This window comes from Equus asinus, unplaced genomic scaffold, assembly GCF_041296235.1.
Source record: "Equus asinus isolate D_3611 breed Donkey unplaced genomic scaffold, EquAss-T2T_v2 contig_193, whole genome shotgun sequence".
Classification (NCBI taxonomy): Eukaryota; Metazoa; Chordata; class Mammalia; order Perissodactyla; family Equidae; genus Equus; species Equus asinus.
Window position 1 is genome coordinate 609,431 of NW_027224842.1, and position 19,022 is coordinate 628,452.

A 19,022-nucleotide genomic window follows, 5' to 3' on the forward strand; every position below is an offset into this window, starting at 1 on the left:
GCTAAAAATTGTCTTAAAATCTGTACTCATAAAGGCTCTGGCCCAGAAGTGGCACATGTCTCTTCCTCTCATATTTCTTTTTTTTTGCAAAATATTTAGATTCAATTTATCAAAGAGAAAGCCAAACACGTACCTCTCGTATTTCTTGGAGTCAGAGATGATTCCAAAGTTTTTGGCCTGAGCAGCCAAGAAGATAGAGTTGCTACATACGGAAATGGGAAAGACTGCCAGAAGAGGAAGTTTGAAACCAGGAAAGTTCAGTTTTGGACATGCTGAATTGGAAATGCCCACTGGGGACACCCAAGTTGAGATATGACTTAGGCAATTGAATATCTGAGTCTGAGCAAGATATAGGCGAGAGGTTTAAGTTTGGGGAATCATCAGCATATAAAAATCATGAGACTGGACGAGGGCATAAGCATAATGGAGAGGAGATGTGGAGTAACCAAATGATACTGAGATGGAGCAGCCAGTGAGTGAAAAAGAAAAGGGGGTCTGGGCAACAGAGTGGTTCCAGTTTCTTCATATAAGTGAAGCTAGTGTTTCAAGAAAGAGGGAGTAAGCGACAAATTTCTCCACACTCAGTATAGATTGGTACAGGTGTCTATGGAGAGAGGAATATCTTTCCTGCATACTAAAAGTAACCATTTAGATAATATAATAGAGTATGCCATTGTACAGCATCCATGAGGAAAGAAAGCAAAGTATAGGGTATCCATAAAATCTTTATACAGTTTGAATTTTTAAGAATCTGTTTCTGTATTTTATATAAATATTCTATAAAATGCAACAGTATATTTAACTCGAGATTTGGCATAGTAAAATGCAAAGATATTAACTTTTAACCTATTCACCACTATTTTAATTCACCTGGATATAGCTGTCCAATATAATGTAGGGTTTATTAAGTGAATATAGAAGAAAGTAATTTGAACAAATGACTCATTAACAGTTTTGTTTAAATCTTGATACATTTCCTCTGTTGTATCTTTACAAATTATTTATATCAAGTAGCAGTAAATTTGTTAAAAATTCAAACTGTGCTAGTACTTTAGGGACATCCTGCACAGTGGGAAAAAAAGATCTTATTTATAACTGGCACAAAATATAAAATGCTCAAGTGACTAACCTTAACAAAAAATGAGACAACATATATGAAAAGAACAACAAAACTCTAAAAGGAAATATAGGAGAGCATGTGGTTTAAAATAAGAAATATGCCATTTCCTAGGTTGTAACCTAAATACTGTACAACCATCAGTTTTTCCCAAATTAATTTCTAAAGTTAATGTAATTCAAATCAGAATCTCAAAGGAATTCTTTTTCTGGTAGAGCAAAGAAAGTTTCTCAGCAGACTCCATCTAAAATAGGATGAGCAGGTGCTGTTCACTGAGAACACAGGCGCTCAGACTCCTCAGGAGGCTAGAGGATGTTTAAGGCTGTCAGCGCTTCTGAGTGCAGCTTGGGCACACGTCGTGTGTTTGAAATAAGGAATTCTCACTGTCTTTCATTTCTAAGAGAGTATTTCCAATTTCAATTTCTTTTACTCAAGAATTGTTTTAAAACTGTTATATATGACTAATTTATTTCATTATATTGTGGCAAAAAAATTACTGCAATTTCTCCATTTTTAGAATATATTGAAATTTTCTTTTAGGTGTCATAAATGAATAAATATTTTTAGAGTTCTTTGAACTTTTAAATCAAAATGTATACAAGTATATCAATGGAACAAAATAGAGAGCCCAGAAATATATACACACAAATATAGTCAGTTCATCTTTGACAAAAGAGCAAAGGCAATTCAATGGAAAAGGATAGTCTTATCAACTAGCGGTGCTGAACAACTGGACACCTTTCACAAAAATTAACTCAATTGATTGTAACCTAAATCTAAAACACAAAACTAGAAAATGCCTAGAAGATAACGTAGGAGAAAATCGAGGTGACCTTGGGTTTGGCATTGACTTTTTTTACATACAACACCAAAAGCATAATCTATGAAGGAAAAAAATTGATAAACTGGACTTCATTTAAATTAAAAATGTTTGCCCTATGAAAGACAAGCCACAGACTGGAAGAAAATCTTTGCAAAACACATATCTATCAAGAACTGTTATCCAAAATATACAAAGAACTCTTAAAACTCAATAATTAGAAAGCAAACAGCCTGATTTAAAAATAGGCAATGGATCTGAACAGACACTTCACCAGAGAAGATACACACATGGCAAATAAGCATATGAAAAGATGCTCCACATCATATGTCATTAGAAAATTGCAAATTAAAAAACAATGAGATACCACTGTACATCCACTGTATCTCAAAATATAATGGCCAAAATCCGGAACACTGACTACACTAAATGCTGGCAAGGAGTGGGGCCAGGAGCTCTTGCTCACTGCTGGTGGGAATGCAAGTGGTACAGTAGCCACTTTAGAAGAGAGTTTGGCAGTTTCTTACAAAACTGACACCACTCCAGCCAGTCATATGCTCAAGGAGTCCCTGATATCAGCATCTGGTCCAGAAAGCCAGGGTATTTTACTGGTGCCATGACTGAGCAAATACTGGGCTCCTCCCAGAATGGGCTTATCTGACCTAGTCAGCAACCTCCTTAAGCTGAGCATCTCAGCTTTGGAAGCTTGCATCTTTTTAGTCTTTGCTAACTACGTGTGTGTGCAAATGTTTTTATAGGCACTGGGGGTAACGCCTAGAGGAATGAAGAGCTCTCTGGGTCCCTATTTAGATGGGTTTATTTTTGTATTCAATATATAATAGTAATCCATAGTATGGCTGTGGTAACAGCAATAAAAGAAATGAATGATTTATTCAGCAATAATAAGAAATGAGCCATCAAGCCACAAAAGACATGGAGGAACCTTAAATGCACATTGCTAATTTTAAAAAGCCCATCTAAAAACACTGCATACTGTATGACATTCTGGAAGAGGCAAAACTAGGCGAACAGGAAAAGATCAATGATTACTAAGGGTTCTGGGGGAGGGTGGAGGGATGGATAAGTGGAGCACAGGAGATTTTTAGGGCAGTGAAACTATTCTGCATGATACAGTGATGATGAACACGTGTCATACATTTGTCAAAACCCATGGACTATACAATGCAAACAATAGACTCTAATGTAAACTGTGAACGTCAGTTAATAATGTATCGATATTGGCTCATCATTTGTAACAATCATACCACACTAAGATGTTAATAATAGGAGAAACTAGGGGAGGACACGGGTATTACCGGGACTCTATGTACTCTGCTCAATTTGTCTATAAACCTAAAATTGCTCTAAAAAGTTAAACCTATTTATTAAAAAAGATTTTTGTATATGTTTGTATGTATATATGACTGATTTTTTTTCTGAGTCGAAGTAGATGTATGGCTAGATTGAACCAACCTTGAGTACAGAATATCCCCAATAATGTTATATAATATTTTGTGCCTTGAATTCAGTTCTACTTTGATATTTATATTACTGTTCATCTCTTGTCTTATTTTCCTGATTTACCTTTATCTACCCATTTCATTCGTTTCAACCTTTCTGTTTCATTTTGTTTAAGTATATTGTTTTTTAATTGGGAAAAATATTTGTTTTAAGAAATAGAAGTCATAGGTTTTCTAATTACACATTAGCTTCCAATAGCTTCACATGTACTTCACATCAAATATCTATTTGTTACTCATTTTAGGGTTAAAATTTGTGCCTTTCCTCCTTTTCATATGTTTGGAGTTTGCTGTTTTAAAATGTTCCTACTATATTAGGTAGTTAACAAGTCTTTGAAACTGCTCTAAAATTACTTTATTTCTCTTTTCTCTAAAACCTTTAGGACAAAGTTGCTTTAGGAGCTAAGCCCTATAAAGAAGAAATTGAAGAGCTCAAAACAAAGCTGGTGAAAATAGACCTAGAGAAGATGAGAAATGCCAAGGAGTTTGAAAAGGAGTATGTCTTTGTCTTAATTGAATATGACTTTAGTAGCTTAAATTTCCTTTCTAAACTGTATAAATTTAAAATATATTAAGATATTGTTATTGCTTTTTATAAAATAAATACAAACATCTACAGATTTTAAAGTTATTAAATTCTCATTATGTATGCAAAGGTTTTGAAAACAAGCACAATTCTGATCAATTACTGACATACTATGTCGTTGGATACTTCTTGTTCAATCATATAGGAACAGCTTAAAAATGGCCTTTTTTGTTTGAAAGTGAATATTAAGAACGTGTGTGTGTTTTTAGCAGTTTGTCTAAGGTTTCTGTTGGTTCTCTTAATTTCATTTGTTCTTCCTATTGTATTTTTGTGTAAGGTTTTATTTCCTTTTAAATTGTAGTACTTAGTGCCCAAGAGCATATTCCCTTTTTATTGATTTATTTATGTATAGTACCATATACAATAGCATGCCTAAAGTTCTTTGTGGTATAGCATAATGAAAAGAACATTAAACAGAGAGTCAAGGAAACTGAATTAGAAATATAATGTTGCCACTTATTAATATGTCACCTCTGACTCCTCACACTTTTTATTCTTCCTGTAAATGTTTAATAAATGTTTAATGATGATATCTAATTTTGCCCAAAAAGTCGCACTCTGAATCTTCATGCATTCTAACCAGCCTTCTATTGATAGGACTGTTGGTTTTAGTGGAGCATCATTAAAAAGGCAATTTTAGTGGCCAGCCCAGCGGCACAGTGGTTAAGTTTGCACATTCCACTTCGGTGGCCCAGGGTTCACCATCCTAGGTGTGGACCTACACATCACCTGTCAAGCCATGCTGTGGTAGGCATCCCACATATAAAGTAGAGGAAGATGGGCACCGATGTTAGCTCAGGGCCAGTCCTCCTCAGCAAAAAGAGGATTGGTGGCAGATGTTAGCTCAGGGCTAATCTTCCTCAAAAGAAAAAAATTTTTTTAAATAAATGCAAAGCAATTTTATATAGAATAGAATCAGCAGATACTTTCAGTCTCTAAGAAAGGCAGAAAGTCTCATAATTTAGCATTGCCAATTAACACTCAAGCAAATAATTAACAGAATGTCTTTTTCTCCTGGGTGCAATGAGCAGACTGTGACCTCTGACTGTGTCACCTCAGATCAGAGCTGCAGTCGAATGTGCTTTCCTTACAGTGTATACAGAAGGTGCTTTTGGTTTTACGCTTTGGTAATTGTTGTACCTTCAAGAGGTTTCTAGGACCTCATGATAACAACCCAATTATTTGTTTTATGGTGCCCCTGAATGTAATTTTGCTCAATATCCAGTTAATAATACCTATTGGGCTTTCAGAAATTTTAAAAGAATTGGTTTCTCAATGTTAAAAAAAAATTGCCCCTGCAGCCAAACAGAACACTTCCAATTTGATGGTGTTATTTATGGCTATAAAGTGCATGATACCAGGGGGTATCGTGAGGGCTTACCTACTGCTGCTTATGCATATCATATCAATGTGATGTATCTTATCAGAAAATTCTTGACAGCAGTTCTGTTTATTCTTCCATTAAAAATTAGTTGCTGGCCTTTTACATATTTCTGTTGTTATTCTTAATAGAATTACTTGTACAAAAGCCACTGTAGAACATCAAAAAGAAGTTATAAGGCTATTGAGAGAAAACCTTAGACGAAATCAGCAGGCCCAAGATACTTCAAGTAAGTAGAAAATGCTGATATTTCCAGATCTTTTTCCATCTTACTTCTCAGTATACTTACACATTTTGAAGACTGCTATTATATATATGACAGTCAAGAATAAACCTGTTAATCACTAATTTATAAAGAACTATTTTTAAAATGAATTCATTGAGATCATATTTATCCTGTGATACCTCCTTAAGTTTCCTGTAATCTCAACTATTTATCCATTATAGATTCTTAAAAACTATGAATGTAACCTGTGCGCTATCAGATCTTTACATATTAGTGAAGATACCTTCAGTAGTATACAAGAATGACTTACCTGTCAAGGTAGACGTACCCTTCCCAATAAAACACAAGCATATCTTAATAGATTTTAACCATGTGCACTGTAAAAACATAGTCAGTATACAGTAAATATTATCCTACTTGTTGTTGGTACTGAAAATACAGACTTGATGCTTACTGGCAAACTCTTTGAAACTTATCTTAGATACAGTTTTCAAATCTAATCATCAAATTTCTGCATATACATTCCTCAAACTGTATCTTTTCCCATATTTCTGTCTCTTATGTTTCATTTGAAAAGAGAGAATGCTGAACAGTACTTGGGGCAGCTTTGTGTAGTGGGTCCAGCATTGAAATAACGTCACGAACAGTTCTCTAAGCTGACTGCCCTCACTTAACAGCCTGTGAAATCATGAGGAGAACGCCTGACCTTCTAGATTGGATATAGACTTGTAAGGATCAGGCTAAAAGTTGTGTGTGAAAGCACACTGAAAATTCTAAATGTCAGGCAAATGCAAGATGATGTTTGTGTGTATTATTGTCCACGCATTGTCTGGTGCTTGTTTAGTTTGAACTGCCCTAGTGTCCATTGCAGGATAATTGCAGCTCCTACCTGGAAAACTTCAAGGGGTAAAAATAGAACTTTTGTTGTTAGAGAAGGGTCAGGATGATTCCTTCTAATTTGTGACTTTCAGGTACGTGTTGTACCTGAATTCAGAATAATTCAAAAGGAAATGGACATTGAGTGTCTTCCCCACACTCATCTTGCCCCTCCCTTGTAAACAGTCAGTGACCCAGTGGATCATTCCACTTTCTAAGCACCTCACACTTTTATGCAATTTTACCTAAAATTTACAAAACAGTTCTTTACATTACTTGTACACATATGGTGTAAAATACTGAATAGTATATTCTTTAATAGCAGTCTAAGGTTTATTTAGTTAACAAATACGTGTTGAGTATTGGGAGCACATTGACTGCCTTGGGGTGGACCCCACACACGCTGTGTGGTGGAAGCAGCCCTCCAGGGGACCCCACTGGCGTCGAGAGTAGACAGTGAAGGGCAGCTCCGACTGCTGCCGTCACCGTGAGTGATCCTAGCAGGTGGTGGTGGTGGAGGTAGTGGGTGGAGAGAAGCAGGGGTTCCGCAGATACTTAGAATCCATGATGGAATTGGCATAGGAGGTGAGGGAAGAGGAGGAAGTCAAGGATGACGTTCAGGGAGATGGTGCTGAGATGTTTTGTTTTTTATAGTGATTTATTGAACTTACTAATGTTTGCTTTATTGTGAACTTTGGAGATAATTAAAATTATCACCTGTCTGTGTGTTTGCCTCCCACAGTGATATCAGAACATACTGATTCTCAGCCTTCAAGGAAACCCTTAACCTGTGGGGGTGGCAGCGGCATTGTACAACTCACAAAAGCTTTTATTTTGAAAAGTGAATATATATGGCTAGAAAAGGAAATTTCTAAGTTAAAGCAGCAAAATGAACAGTTAACAAAGCAAAGGAATGAACTGTTAAGGTAAGATCTGCTTACCTGATACAGGAATTATGCTTATGGTGGTACGTGTGGGAGAGGATGATGCCTACACATGCATATATATTTTTTGCAGTGGGCAACCCCTCACACATATAGGGGAAGTAATTTTTAGAGCTCATGTAATGTGTCTTTTTTAAAAGGAATGAGAATATGGTAGCACCATTCCAGAGGTTTGCTATCCATCAACTGACCTTTTTTTTTTCCTGAGGAAGATTCGCCCTGAGCTAACATGCCAATCTTCCTCTATTTTTAGTATGTGGGCTGCCAGCACAGCATGGCCACTAACAGAGTGATGTGGGTCCACACTCGAGAACCAAACCCAGGCTGCCAAAGTGGAGTGCCCGGAACTTAACCACTAGGCCACAGGGCTGGCCCATCAACTGATTTTAGCTAAGCCTGTTTTTAACTAAGCCAAGAACCAAAAAGTAAACCAAGATCTTTGAGGGGAGCTTAAATATGCCACAAATATGCCCAAGTCAGTGAGGCTTTACTCAAAGGAGAATCCCTGAGGTCCATTATTGTAGCCCATTAACCTTTATAAACAGTTGTAAAAAATTTAATTAATTGGCTTCTACCAAAGATTAGAATCTTGTGCTAATCTTTACTAATGATGCAATAGAAGAAAAATAGGCATTAAATAAATATGCAAATAGCTACTGTTCTGTGTGAGGCTATTAAACAACAAAAAAAGCAAACAGGACATTATGAAAGGGTCCAACAGAGGGATCAGACCTTATCTAGATGTGGGGAGGGGCGGTGATCAAGAAACTAATATGTAAGAGTAGATCTGAAAATGAGTAGCAGTTAGGCTTGATGACAGTAGAGATGGCTAAGCCTTCTAGGCTGAGGGAACAGCATGTGCACAGGCTTTGAGTCAAAGAGGAAAGTGGAACAGAAAGACATGCAGTGTGGCCAGAGCATACAGAATGAGGCAGAGTAAGTGCAAGATGCGATGCCAGAGGCCACTGGTCCAGATTACACATTGCAGGTCATTCTGAGGCAGCTGGGGTGGTCTCCTAAATGTAACGGGAGGATTACCACCACTGGAGGATTTTAAGCTGGGGCCTAATGAGCTCATACGGCGTCTCTAGCTGCTAGAGCAGAATGGGGGGGAACCCAAAAGTGTGAGGTTGTATCAACACACTTGGCTGACTGATCAAAGAAAGGAGAGCAGGGCCTAGGATTGCTTCCCAGGCTTCTCTGAAGGAGTGAATAAATGCAGGCAGCATTTCCTGTGGGAAGCAACACTATAAGTAATCCAGAAAAGCACAGTGTAATATATCTTTTAAAATAACAAAGGTACATTAAAGATTCATCCATCCAGAAGACTAACTTATCAAATTATTGCCACAGAGTATCAGTAGATAAACCATGCTGGACGACATCACTGATTCATTTGAAACCTAATATCATACTTTTCAAGATTCTGTGATCACGGAGATTTAGTACAATTTTTCAATTTATATTGACCTCATTTCATTTTCTGAACTGTGGAAATAATCCAAACTTAGGAAGCATTAGGTTGAAATTAAAATGTAAATATGATAAAATGGTAAATTATATGTCACATATATTTTACCACAATTAAGAAAAAAAATTTTATGTAAATATGAATATATTTCTGGAATTGAGCAGTCTTACAGTCTCTTTTATTTTTCCCCACATTTAAGCAATAATCATCATCTTTCCAATGAGGTCAAAATGTGGAAGGAGAGAACTCTTAAAAGAGAAGCTCACAAAGAAGTGACTTGTGAGAATTCTCCAAAGTCTCCTAAAGCGACCGGACCAGCTTCTCAAGAGAGACAGCATACGCCTTCTCAATGCAAGGAACGGAATTTACAAGATCCTGTGCCAAAGGACTCACCGAAATCTTGGTTTTTTGATGGCCGATCAAAGTCTTTCCCAGCACCTCACCCAGTTCGCTATTTTGATAACTCAAGTCTAGGCCTCCGCCCAGGTGGGTAAATATACTGGTTACTTGGGGATCGGGGATAACGGTTGGAACTCATTTGTCACCTGTGGCCCCAAAGGGCAAGTTTAGACAAGAGAAGATGTCATGGAGAAGCTGCACTGCAGAGATGTCATTTGCTGTCTCTGTGAGAAGTTTCTCCAAAGCACAGCACTGAAGTGAAATCACTTTTTACCCCGAGGGAAGTCTTATTCTGCCTCCTGAACCTTCAACTTTTCCCTCAGATAGACAAGCAGCTCTCGAGGACACAGAGAGACACCATCCTACAAACATAACTACTTTTACTGCAAAAGACCTTCTTATCAATTCAATGGGCCAGTATTTCCAGTAGCATTATATTCATTTTACACAAGCCAGATCATAGACTTATATCATTTACATATTCATTCAATGAACAGAAATTTTTGGTCTCCACCTATGTGTCACATATTGCACCCTGATGGTACATTGATAACCAAACCAGATATGGCCCCTGACTTCCTGGAGTTCACAGTCTAGTGCGTATAGACGGTGATCAAGTAGTCAAAAAAGGTACAGTTCTAGAGTTCAAAAGCCTATGAGTTTTTAATAGGTTGTTTTAGGAACATAAGGAAGTCTTCCTTGAAGAAGGGGACTGAGATCTAACAGGTTAAGGTGAGTTAGCTTAAGAAAGAGGGGAGGGGAAGGCGATTCAGGCAGAGGGAACAGGGTCGGCCCAGCTGGGAGAGACCGTAACCAGGGGAAGGGTTGGAAAACCACGTGTGGCCAGAGCGCAGTGCACACAGGTTCCTCTGGGTGAAGTCGGTGAAGCCAGAGAGAGAAGAGCCAGATGCGCAGGACTTTGTGGGTTGTGGAGAGGAATTTTTACTTCATCCTGGGAGCATGCTAGAGGAAGCTGTTAAAAGATGTTAAAGAACAGCAGGAGAACATAATGGGTTATCAATTTGAAAACATTACCTCAGCTGTAAGGTAAACTGTATATAAGCTGTATGTTGTGTTGCAACCAAACGTGTTTTTTAATAAGATGACTTTTGCTTTCCATTTTTTTCTCAGAAGAACAAACTGCTGGAGCAGAGAGTGTGGATCCTCAGCCAGGCCCTTGGCACGCCTCCTCAGGACAAGCTGTGCCCGAGTGCAAGACTCAGTAAACTCTGCTGTCACTTTTCTAGGGGCCTAGTGTTCCTTATTTAGAAATGACTGTATTTGTTACTTTATTTTTCTATCCCTGGCAATGATGTCACAGTCCAACTTAATTTCAATTCAGTTTGCACTTTGCCATTAGAAATTGAGGCATTCCAGTCATTTAGAATGGTGATAGACTGCCTTCTTCCTGAATGTGGTAATACTTTAGAAGTTGAATTGTTTTATTTATTTATATATTTTGTGAAGAATAAAGTTATTGAAGGAAATTTCCAGTCTTTCCGTGTATACATAAAATGTATACATTTTCATTAATCTCGTTATCCACATGTGACTTAGATAATACATAAATTAAAGCATCATTTAATTAACAAAATTCCTAAACCTGGGCTCCCCGCAACACATAAAGCATCTATGGATGGGCTTCACACAATCTGTAAAACCTCTGAAATTTTATCTTTTGTGTGTGGATTCAGTTTTCTAGGATACTAGGGTCCCTACTTTCTTATAACATACTCTCTGAGAGGTCTGTTACTCTATAAGAGGTTAAGAACTGTGGTTTTAGAGAGTATCTGATAGTACTTTTATATCATATGACTTTGAAAAACCATATAAAACAGCAAGTTGCATAAGGTTTAGAACAGAGTTAGTGATTTCAAGGCATTCTTGGCTCTTTGGTAAGAAGACTTATTCAAAGGGAGAGATTATTAATTGTATCATAGCCATCACTGTTAAAGTCTATGAATTGGTTATTTCCCTTACCTTAACACACTGTCACAGGTTCACTAGGGTGAAGTGAAACTGTGCCTTCCTATAACGCTGTCCCTCAGGCCTGTCCCTTGGGAGTTTGGTTTCTCCTCTGCACCCAAACCAGACATGATTACAGAGCTGCAGGTTGATTCTCTACGATGTTCACTCCTCCACTGAATAAGAGTATTGCAAAGTAGTAGGTATGTTCACCTGGGTAATAAAACGACTTTAAGGCCATTAAAAATATAATCAGTCTTAAAAATAGATGATGACATAAAGAGATGGAAAGAGATTCCACGCACATGGATTGGAAGAATAAACACGGTTAAAATGTCCATACTACCCAAAGCAATCTACAGATGTAATGCAATCCCAATCAGAATCCCAATGACATTCTTCATGGAAACAGAACAGAGAATCCTAAAATTCATATGGGGCAACCAAAGACGCCAAATTGCTAAAGCAATCCTGAGAAAAAAGAACAAAGCTGGAGGTACCACCATCCCTGACTTCAAAGTGTACTACAAAGCCATAGTGATCAAAATGACATGGTACTGGTACAAAAACAGACACACAGATCAGTGGAACAGAACTGAAAGCCCAGAAGGAAAACCACACATCTATGGACAGCTAATCTTTGACAAAGGAGCTGGGAACATACAATGGAGAAAGGAAAGTATTTTCAACAAATGGTGTTGGGAAAACTGGACAGCCACATGCAAAAGAATGAAAGTAGACCATTATCTCATGCCATACACAAAAATAAAATGGATCAAAGACTTGAAGATAAGTCCTGAAACCATAAAACTCCTAGAAGAAAATATAGGTAGTAGACTCACTGACATCAAACTTAAAAGGATCTTTTTGAATACCAGGTCTTCTCAGACAAGGGAAACAGAAGAAAAAAATAAGTGGGACTTCATCAGACTAAAGAGCTTCTGCAAGGCAAAAGAAACTAGGATCAAAACAAAAAGACAGCCCACCAAGTGGGAGAAAATATTTGCAAATCATATATCTGACAAGGAGTTAATCTCCATAATATATAAGGAATTCACACAACTGAACAACAAAAAGACAGCACAATCAAAAAATGATCAGGGGATAAGAACATTTTTCCAAAGAAGATATACAGATGGCCAAGAAACACATGAAAAGATGTTCAACATCACTAATCATCAGGGAAATGCAAATCAAAACTACACTAAGATACCACCTTACACCTGTTTAAATGGCTATAATCACTAAGACTAAAAATAACAAAAGTTGGAGAGGGTGTGGAGAAAAGGGAACCCTCATACACTGCTGGTGGGACTGCAAACTGGTATAGCCACTATGGAAAACAAGATGGAGGTTCCTCAGAAAACTAAAAATAGAAATACCATATCCAGTTATTCCATTACTGGGTATCTACCTAAACAACTTGCAATCAATAATCCAAAGAACATATGCACCCCTGTGTTGATAGCAGCACTATCCACAATAGCCAAGACCTGGAAGCAACCCAAGTGCCCATTGACCAATGATTGGATAAAGATGATGTGGTATATATACAATGGAATACTACTCAGCCATTAAAAGAAGACGGATCCATCCCATTTGCAACAACATGGAAGGACCTGGAGGGAATTATGCTAAGGGAAGTAAGACTGAAAAAGACAAACACCAGATGATTTCACTCACATGTGGAATATAAACAAACACATGGACAAAGAAAACAGTTCAGTGGTTACCAGGGGAAGGGGGGTGAGGGGTGGGCATAGGGGGTGAAGGAGAACACTTACGTGGTGACAGACAAGAAACAATGTACAACTGAAATTTCACAATGATGTCAACTCTTATGAACTCAATAGAAATTATATATATATATAAGATCAGTCTTCAGATATCCAGTCTAGTAGAATGTTGCTTAACTCTTGAATTTGGATATCTTTCATTCCTCAGATTTGGGAAGTTTTTGGCCATTATTTCCTCAAATAAATCTTTTGTCCCTTTCTCTTTCCTTCTGGAAGTTCCATGATGCATATATTGGTCCACTTGCTGATGTCCCATAAGTACCTTAGGCTCTCTTCACTTTTCTTTATTCTTTTTTCTTTTTTCTTCTCTAACTGAGTAATTTCATATGACCTGGTTTCAACTTATTGATTCTTCTGCTTGATCAAGTCTGCTATTGAACCCCTCTGTGAATTTTTCATTTTAGTTATTTGTATTCTTCAGCTCCAGAATTTCTGTTTGGTCCTTTTTTATAGTTTCCATCTCTTTAATATTCTCATTTTGTTTGTGCATCATTTTCCTGATTTCATTTAGCTGTCTATTGGTGTTCTCTTGTAGATCATTGAGCTTCCTTAAAACTATTATTTTCAAGTGTTTGTCAGGTATTTGTTCATAGGTCACCATTTCTTTGGAGTTGGTTTCTGGAGATTTAGTTTGTTTCTTTGATTGCATCGTGTTTCTCTGTTTCTTTGTGTGCCTTTTGATTTTTTTGCTGACTTTTATGCATTTGAAAAATAGCCACCTCTTCCAGTCTTTATGGGCTGCTTCATACAGGGGAAGACCTTCATCAGTCAGCCCAGTTATAGACTGTGGGCCCTCTGAAAGCTTTTGGGCAGATGTGACTCTCTAGGCTTGTGTGTGTGATTTGCCAATTAGAGAGGTTTGCCAGTTTCTTTTTCAGGAGCTCATAATCTCTTGCTCCCTCTAATATCTGTCTGTAGTACTGCAGCTTCTTTGGTGCTGCATCAGGAAGCCACCCCACTCTCCTTTGTTCTCATTGGCCCCCAGGCATCCAAATTACGTCAGCTCCCATCAGCACCCCAAATCAGGTGAGATAGAAACCAGTCCCAATGGCAGCCCTCCAAAACGCTGGCACATAAGACACACGCTCTGCTCTCCTCCCTCCCTCCCTCCCGAGGATGAAGCTTCGAGTTGGGCACCTACTCCTGATGGTGCTGAGCCACGCTAGGCTCTGTCTGGTGCCAGACCATGCCAGTTCCATCAGCAGTTCGGGTCAAGTGAGACAGAAACCAGTCCTTCAGGCAGCTCTCCAAAAAGACGGAACTGTGAATGAATTTTCCTCTCTTTTCTTTCCCCTGCTCCTCACGATGGAGGAGCTGTAAGCAGGGGTGAGCTGTGCTGGCTTGGGGGAGAGGTGGTCGCAGGGAAAATGAAAGGGCTCTTCTGCCTAGTTTCAGGGTGGAAGTTGTTAGCTTTGCCCTTACCCAGGGGACTGCAACTTCTTACCTGGCTTCTGAAGTTCTCACAAAGATACTTTGGTCCATGTATTGCTGTTAAGACAGTGTCTCTGTCAGGGAAGAAGAGCTGGGACTTTGTATTCCTCCATCTTGCTGATGTCTCCCTCAGAATGTTGCTTAACTCTTATGACCTGAGTTTCAGTGTCATGATGAAAGATTGTGAAGGAACAATGATGAAAGTTAGCAATGGAAACTTGCGAGAATGTTAAAAAGCAGTAAGATGGTCAGACGACGCTAAAATCTGAAAAGTCAAGTCAGGACCAGAGAAGACAAAATACAGTATTGTTCATAGGAAACATTTTCTTGAGAGCCTAGCAGAATCATGTTCAGGAAACTTATTGAGAGCCTGCCATTCATACTCAAATATTTAACTACCTTCTACTGTGTGCTGATCACTGGTCTAGGCACCGAAAGGCACTGCCTTTGTGGGACTCATGTTGTAGCTGGAAAACAAATAACTCATACTTTTAATATGAGCTGATCACAATGTAAGGGTGAAAAAGATATGGTCCCTAACCTTAAACAAATTTAGTCCACTGACTATACAGGGGGTAAGCAAATATCTGCAATACCATGTGACTTAGGCGGTCGTAGAGTAAGCATAATTGTTGAAGATCTGTGAATAAAGGGAGGCTGAAGACAGCTGCATCGAGAAAGAGGTACCTGAGTTGGCCTTGATTAGGGAACTCTCATATTCATAAAAAGTCTATTCCAAAATCCTCAAAAGTCAAAGGAAAGGTATTGGCGCTGGCCCCATGGCCAAGTGGTTAAGTTCGCATGTTCTGCTTTGGTGGCGTGGGGCTCACTGGTTCAGATCCTGAGCGTGGACCTACCACCGCTCATCAAGCCATGCTGTAGCAGTGTCTCACATAGAAGAGCTAAAATGACCTACAACTAGGATATACACCTATGTACTGGAGCTTTGGGGAGGAAAAAAAAAAAAGGAAGATTGGTAACATGTTAACTCAGGGCCAGTCTTCCTGACCAAAAAAAAAGCATAAAAAAAAAAGAAAGGAAAGATGTTGTTAGGAACACAAGGAGCACAGCTGCGTGTGATTACAGTCATTAGACCCAGTGTTAGAAGCTACAGTGGGGCAATGAGAGACAGTTTTACCAAAGACCTTATGTGAACACAAGCAGAAACTAGGGCAGGGTTTTAAAAAATCTTTAAGGGTAATTTTTACCATCCATTATAATTGAATTTCTAATAATCATTCACATTTTTAAGTACAAATGTAACAACTATTGTACATGCCAAGTCCTTCCTCCTCACAACATCCCTGAGGTAGGTGCTATGCCTACCTTCATTTTACAGATGTGAAACAGGTTTGGTCAGCTGGGTAACTTACTCACTTAGCTGGTGAGGGAAAGATGTGGGACTTACCTGCATCTTTCTGACTCCACAGTCTGTTCTTAACCACTGTGACTGTTACGGATACACTTAGCTCCAAGAACAAAAAACCTGAAAAGTGACTAAAGTTTATTTTTCTCACATAAGAAGTCCAGAGGAGTTACTTTAGGGATTTTGTCTTAAGCCTGTCTTCAAAGAACTAGGTTCCTTTTCTTCCCTATTGTCCTTAGTGTGTGCCTCTGACCTCAGACCAAGTCACAAAATGGCTGCTAGGTCCCAAGGCATCATATCCACGTTCCAGGACCGCCCCCCCCCCAAAAAAGGAAGGAGCAAAAGCCAAAGGCCTTTCTATCCAAGAAGAAAGGCCTCCTCAGAAACTCCAGCCCACATTTCATTGGCCAACCCTAGCAGCAAAGGAAGCTGGCAATTTGAGAGTTTTGTTTTCAGCCCCTTGACACAAATAATCCACATCAATCTACAAATCAAAATTGGGGTGAATTTATTATGAGTCAGGTCTGAGGACTAGCCTGGGGCCTTCCTCCCCCAAGGAAGGAAGGGCACCAAAGAAGTGGGGTGTACCGAGTGGTTATACACAGTCTTGGAACAAAGAGCATCCATCATATATGGCAGGAATATCCCTTTTACAATTATCGTGAGATGCTTTGCTGGCCCAGCAGGTCAGAGGTCAGTAGGTCAGTGGTCACAAGGTGGGTGGTCACACAGTGAGCACAGCAGGTCCATAATTAATCCTTAGTTTAGGGAGAGATGCATATTAAAGGAAATGCCGATGTGGGGGGAAGCTACCTCCTTATCTTTAAGGGCATTGTTCTTGTCTTTGGGACATTGTAAGCGTTTAAAGCAGATGTACAATGCATGCTCAACAGACCTTTCTGGAAAAACAAGGTCAGGTCAAATTAGTTTCAAACCAAATGGCTTCCTCATATCCTCCAATATAGCCTACTGCTTGTCATTTATTTATCACCCTTACAGTGTAGGAGGCAGGGGAAAGTGAGTTGGGTGGGTGCTGAGTGAACCCACTTAAACAGCACGTGCACAAACAACCTACACACTCACTCTGCTCAGTTACCTGCCTGAGAAAGTTGGAGTTACGAAGCCTAGTGTAGAGGGCTCACGTGACCCAGTCCTTTCTTTTCCTTCTTGTGTCTCTGTTCTCTTCAGCCAGACTTGGCTTTTTGCTCTTACCCAGCATGTTCTTTCCTTGAAGCCTCCACACTCCCACTGAGGCTCAACCTGCTCCCTGACGCCACCGCCAGTGCAGTCAGGACGCCTGCATTCCGCCACTAAGCGTGTATTAGTGTTAGAAGAGACGGCGCGTCACAAGAGAACCACAACCATACCTTCAACGCGAGAGAACGTGTGCTGCCCTCTCAGCAATCATGTCAAGGGCCAGGAGAGAAGGCTCTAGTATCTTCAGTGACCTGGGCTCCTTCTGTTTCGCGGCTCTGCCGTCTTCCACATGCGACTTCTGCCTCATTCCATCTTGAACACCGCAGAACGGCACGTAGTAGACACAAACGACGGGGACTGAGAGGGGTCAAAGCCAAGGGAGTGGTTTCCAGTCCTGAGCATGCTGCGGGGGCTTTTTCCGCTTTTCACCGTTTACTCGGAGTTAGCAGTTCGACCTGAGCTCCACTAGACGGCAGCACGTACACACATTGAGTATACCAATGTGCGAATCCTTAAAAACTCAAGGAAACAGAACCAGCAAACTCGGAAGAAACCTGAACTACACATCCCAGCATTCATCATTAAGCGCCTGACTTGTCTGCACGAAGGTCGGTCTCCGTTTGCCGCTCGCGCAGTGACCTGGAGGACGCCATCCACCTGCTGCTACTCTAAAGTAAGATTTCCTGGTATTTTTTCAATGAAACTTTAAATGGACTGGGAAAAGGAAATGTTTAATTTTTATGTGTTGCTTTGCTCTGCACGTTACTTATTTCAGGAAATCTTAGCAGTTAGATCAGGATTAGGGTGCATTTGGAAGTCTGGTATCTTAAGTTTTTCAAAATAACCAAAGAAGAGAGGATTTTTCAGTGAACATTTTTCTTCCGGGTTCATGAAGACAGAATTCCCGAAAATGCTCTGCCTCTGATAACGAAAAATTAACACTTTGATTCCAGTGTTTACAGTAAGAAAGCCATCACGTTTGCTTTTCATGTTGGAATTTACCATTTCAGGCCATGTTTGCAACTCATTTTCCCAAAAACTCTGTTTTAGCGTGGCAGTGCAGTTGACCTAACAGTAAACCTTCGGCTCCAAACTCCGGGCCCAGAAAGGCGGGGAGGCCGCCCGGAGCCCGGCGCCCAGAGCCGCGGGGCGCACGGGCTCAAGTCACAGCGTTTGATCCGCACGCTCAGGACTGGGGGTGGGTAAAGGTTCCTGGAGTCTCTCATTCCTAAAGTACATATTGAAAATATCTCAACTCTCCCCAAGTTTAAAGTGAGTATGAACCTCTCGTGTAAGAAGGGGGAAAACCAGTGAAAATTTCGTTGCCTCAGAGTGGCTGGGCTTCTTGGTGGCTGGCGAGGGCGGCCGCGGTCGGAGCGCCTCGGGCAGCGGCGAGCTGGTCCCGGAGTCGGGCGCCGGCAGCTCGGGGCAGCGCTGGGAGCAGAGGGAGCGAGCGCCAGGGCAGGGGCGGGGACGGCGGGGCACCCCCTGGAACGCCCGCCTCCTGTCCGCGCGTGGACGCCGCGGGCCCCGGGCGGCCGAGGGCTGGACGGCAGGGGTCCGGGCGACACGAGGCCCGCTGGGCCGGCTGGTGGGAGACCCGGGTGCGACGCCGGCTGGGACGCGGGAAGGAGCGCGCGAGACCGGGCCACACCTCGGGCCTTCGCCCCGCGCCCCGCCTCCCCCGGCGCGCCCGCCCCCGCCTGCCTGACGCCCCCCGGCGCGCCCGCCCCCGCCTGCCCGACGCCCCCCCACCCCCACCCCGCCCCGCCCCCCCCCGGGCGCGCCCGCCCCCGCCTGCCTGACGCCCCCCCGCCCCGCCCCCCTGGCGCGCCCGCCCCCGCCTGCCTGACACCCCCCCCGCGCGTCCGCCCACGCCTTCCTGACGCCCCCCGCCCCCGCTTGCCTGACGCCTGCCCGCGTGAGC

General features: G+C 40.9%; 1 protein-coding gene and 1 long non-coding RNA gene across 2 annotated transcripts in view; one reads left to right on the forward strand and one right to left on the reverse strand.

Annotated features, from left to right (window-relative positions):
* LOC139043181 (centromere-associated protein E-like) overlaps nt 1-10,827 on the forward strand; it is a 39,646-nt gene extending 28,819 nt beyond the window's left edge. The window contains exons 16-20 of the mRNA XM_070503473.1: nt 3,841-3,953; nt 5,556-5,653; nt 7,269-7,452; nt 9,141-9,427; nt 10,472-10,827. Of these exons, the coding sequence (XP_070359574.1) occupies nt 3,841-3,953; nt 5,556-5,653; nt 7,269-7,452; nt 9,141-9,427; nt 10,472-10,566 (777 nt within the window). The 3' untranslated portion in view covers nt 10,567-10,827. The remainder of the gene's footprint in view (nt 1-3,840; nt 3,954-5,555; nt 5,654-7,268; nt 7,453-9,140; nt 9,428-10,471) is intronic.
* LOC139043185 (uncharacterized) lies at nt 9,979-17,617 on the reverse strand. Its single transcript, XR_011500260.1, has 3 exons — nt 17,266-17,617; nt 11,321-11,518; nt 9,979-10,313 (listed from the first exon to the last, which is right to left on the reverse strand). It is a non-coding gene; the product is annotated as an uncharacterized lncRNA (long non-coding RNA).
* Nucleotides 17,618-19,022: the final 1,405 nt, after the last annotated feature.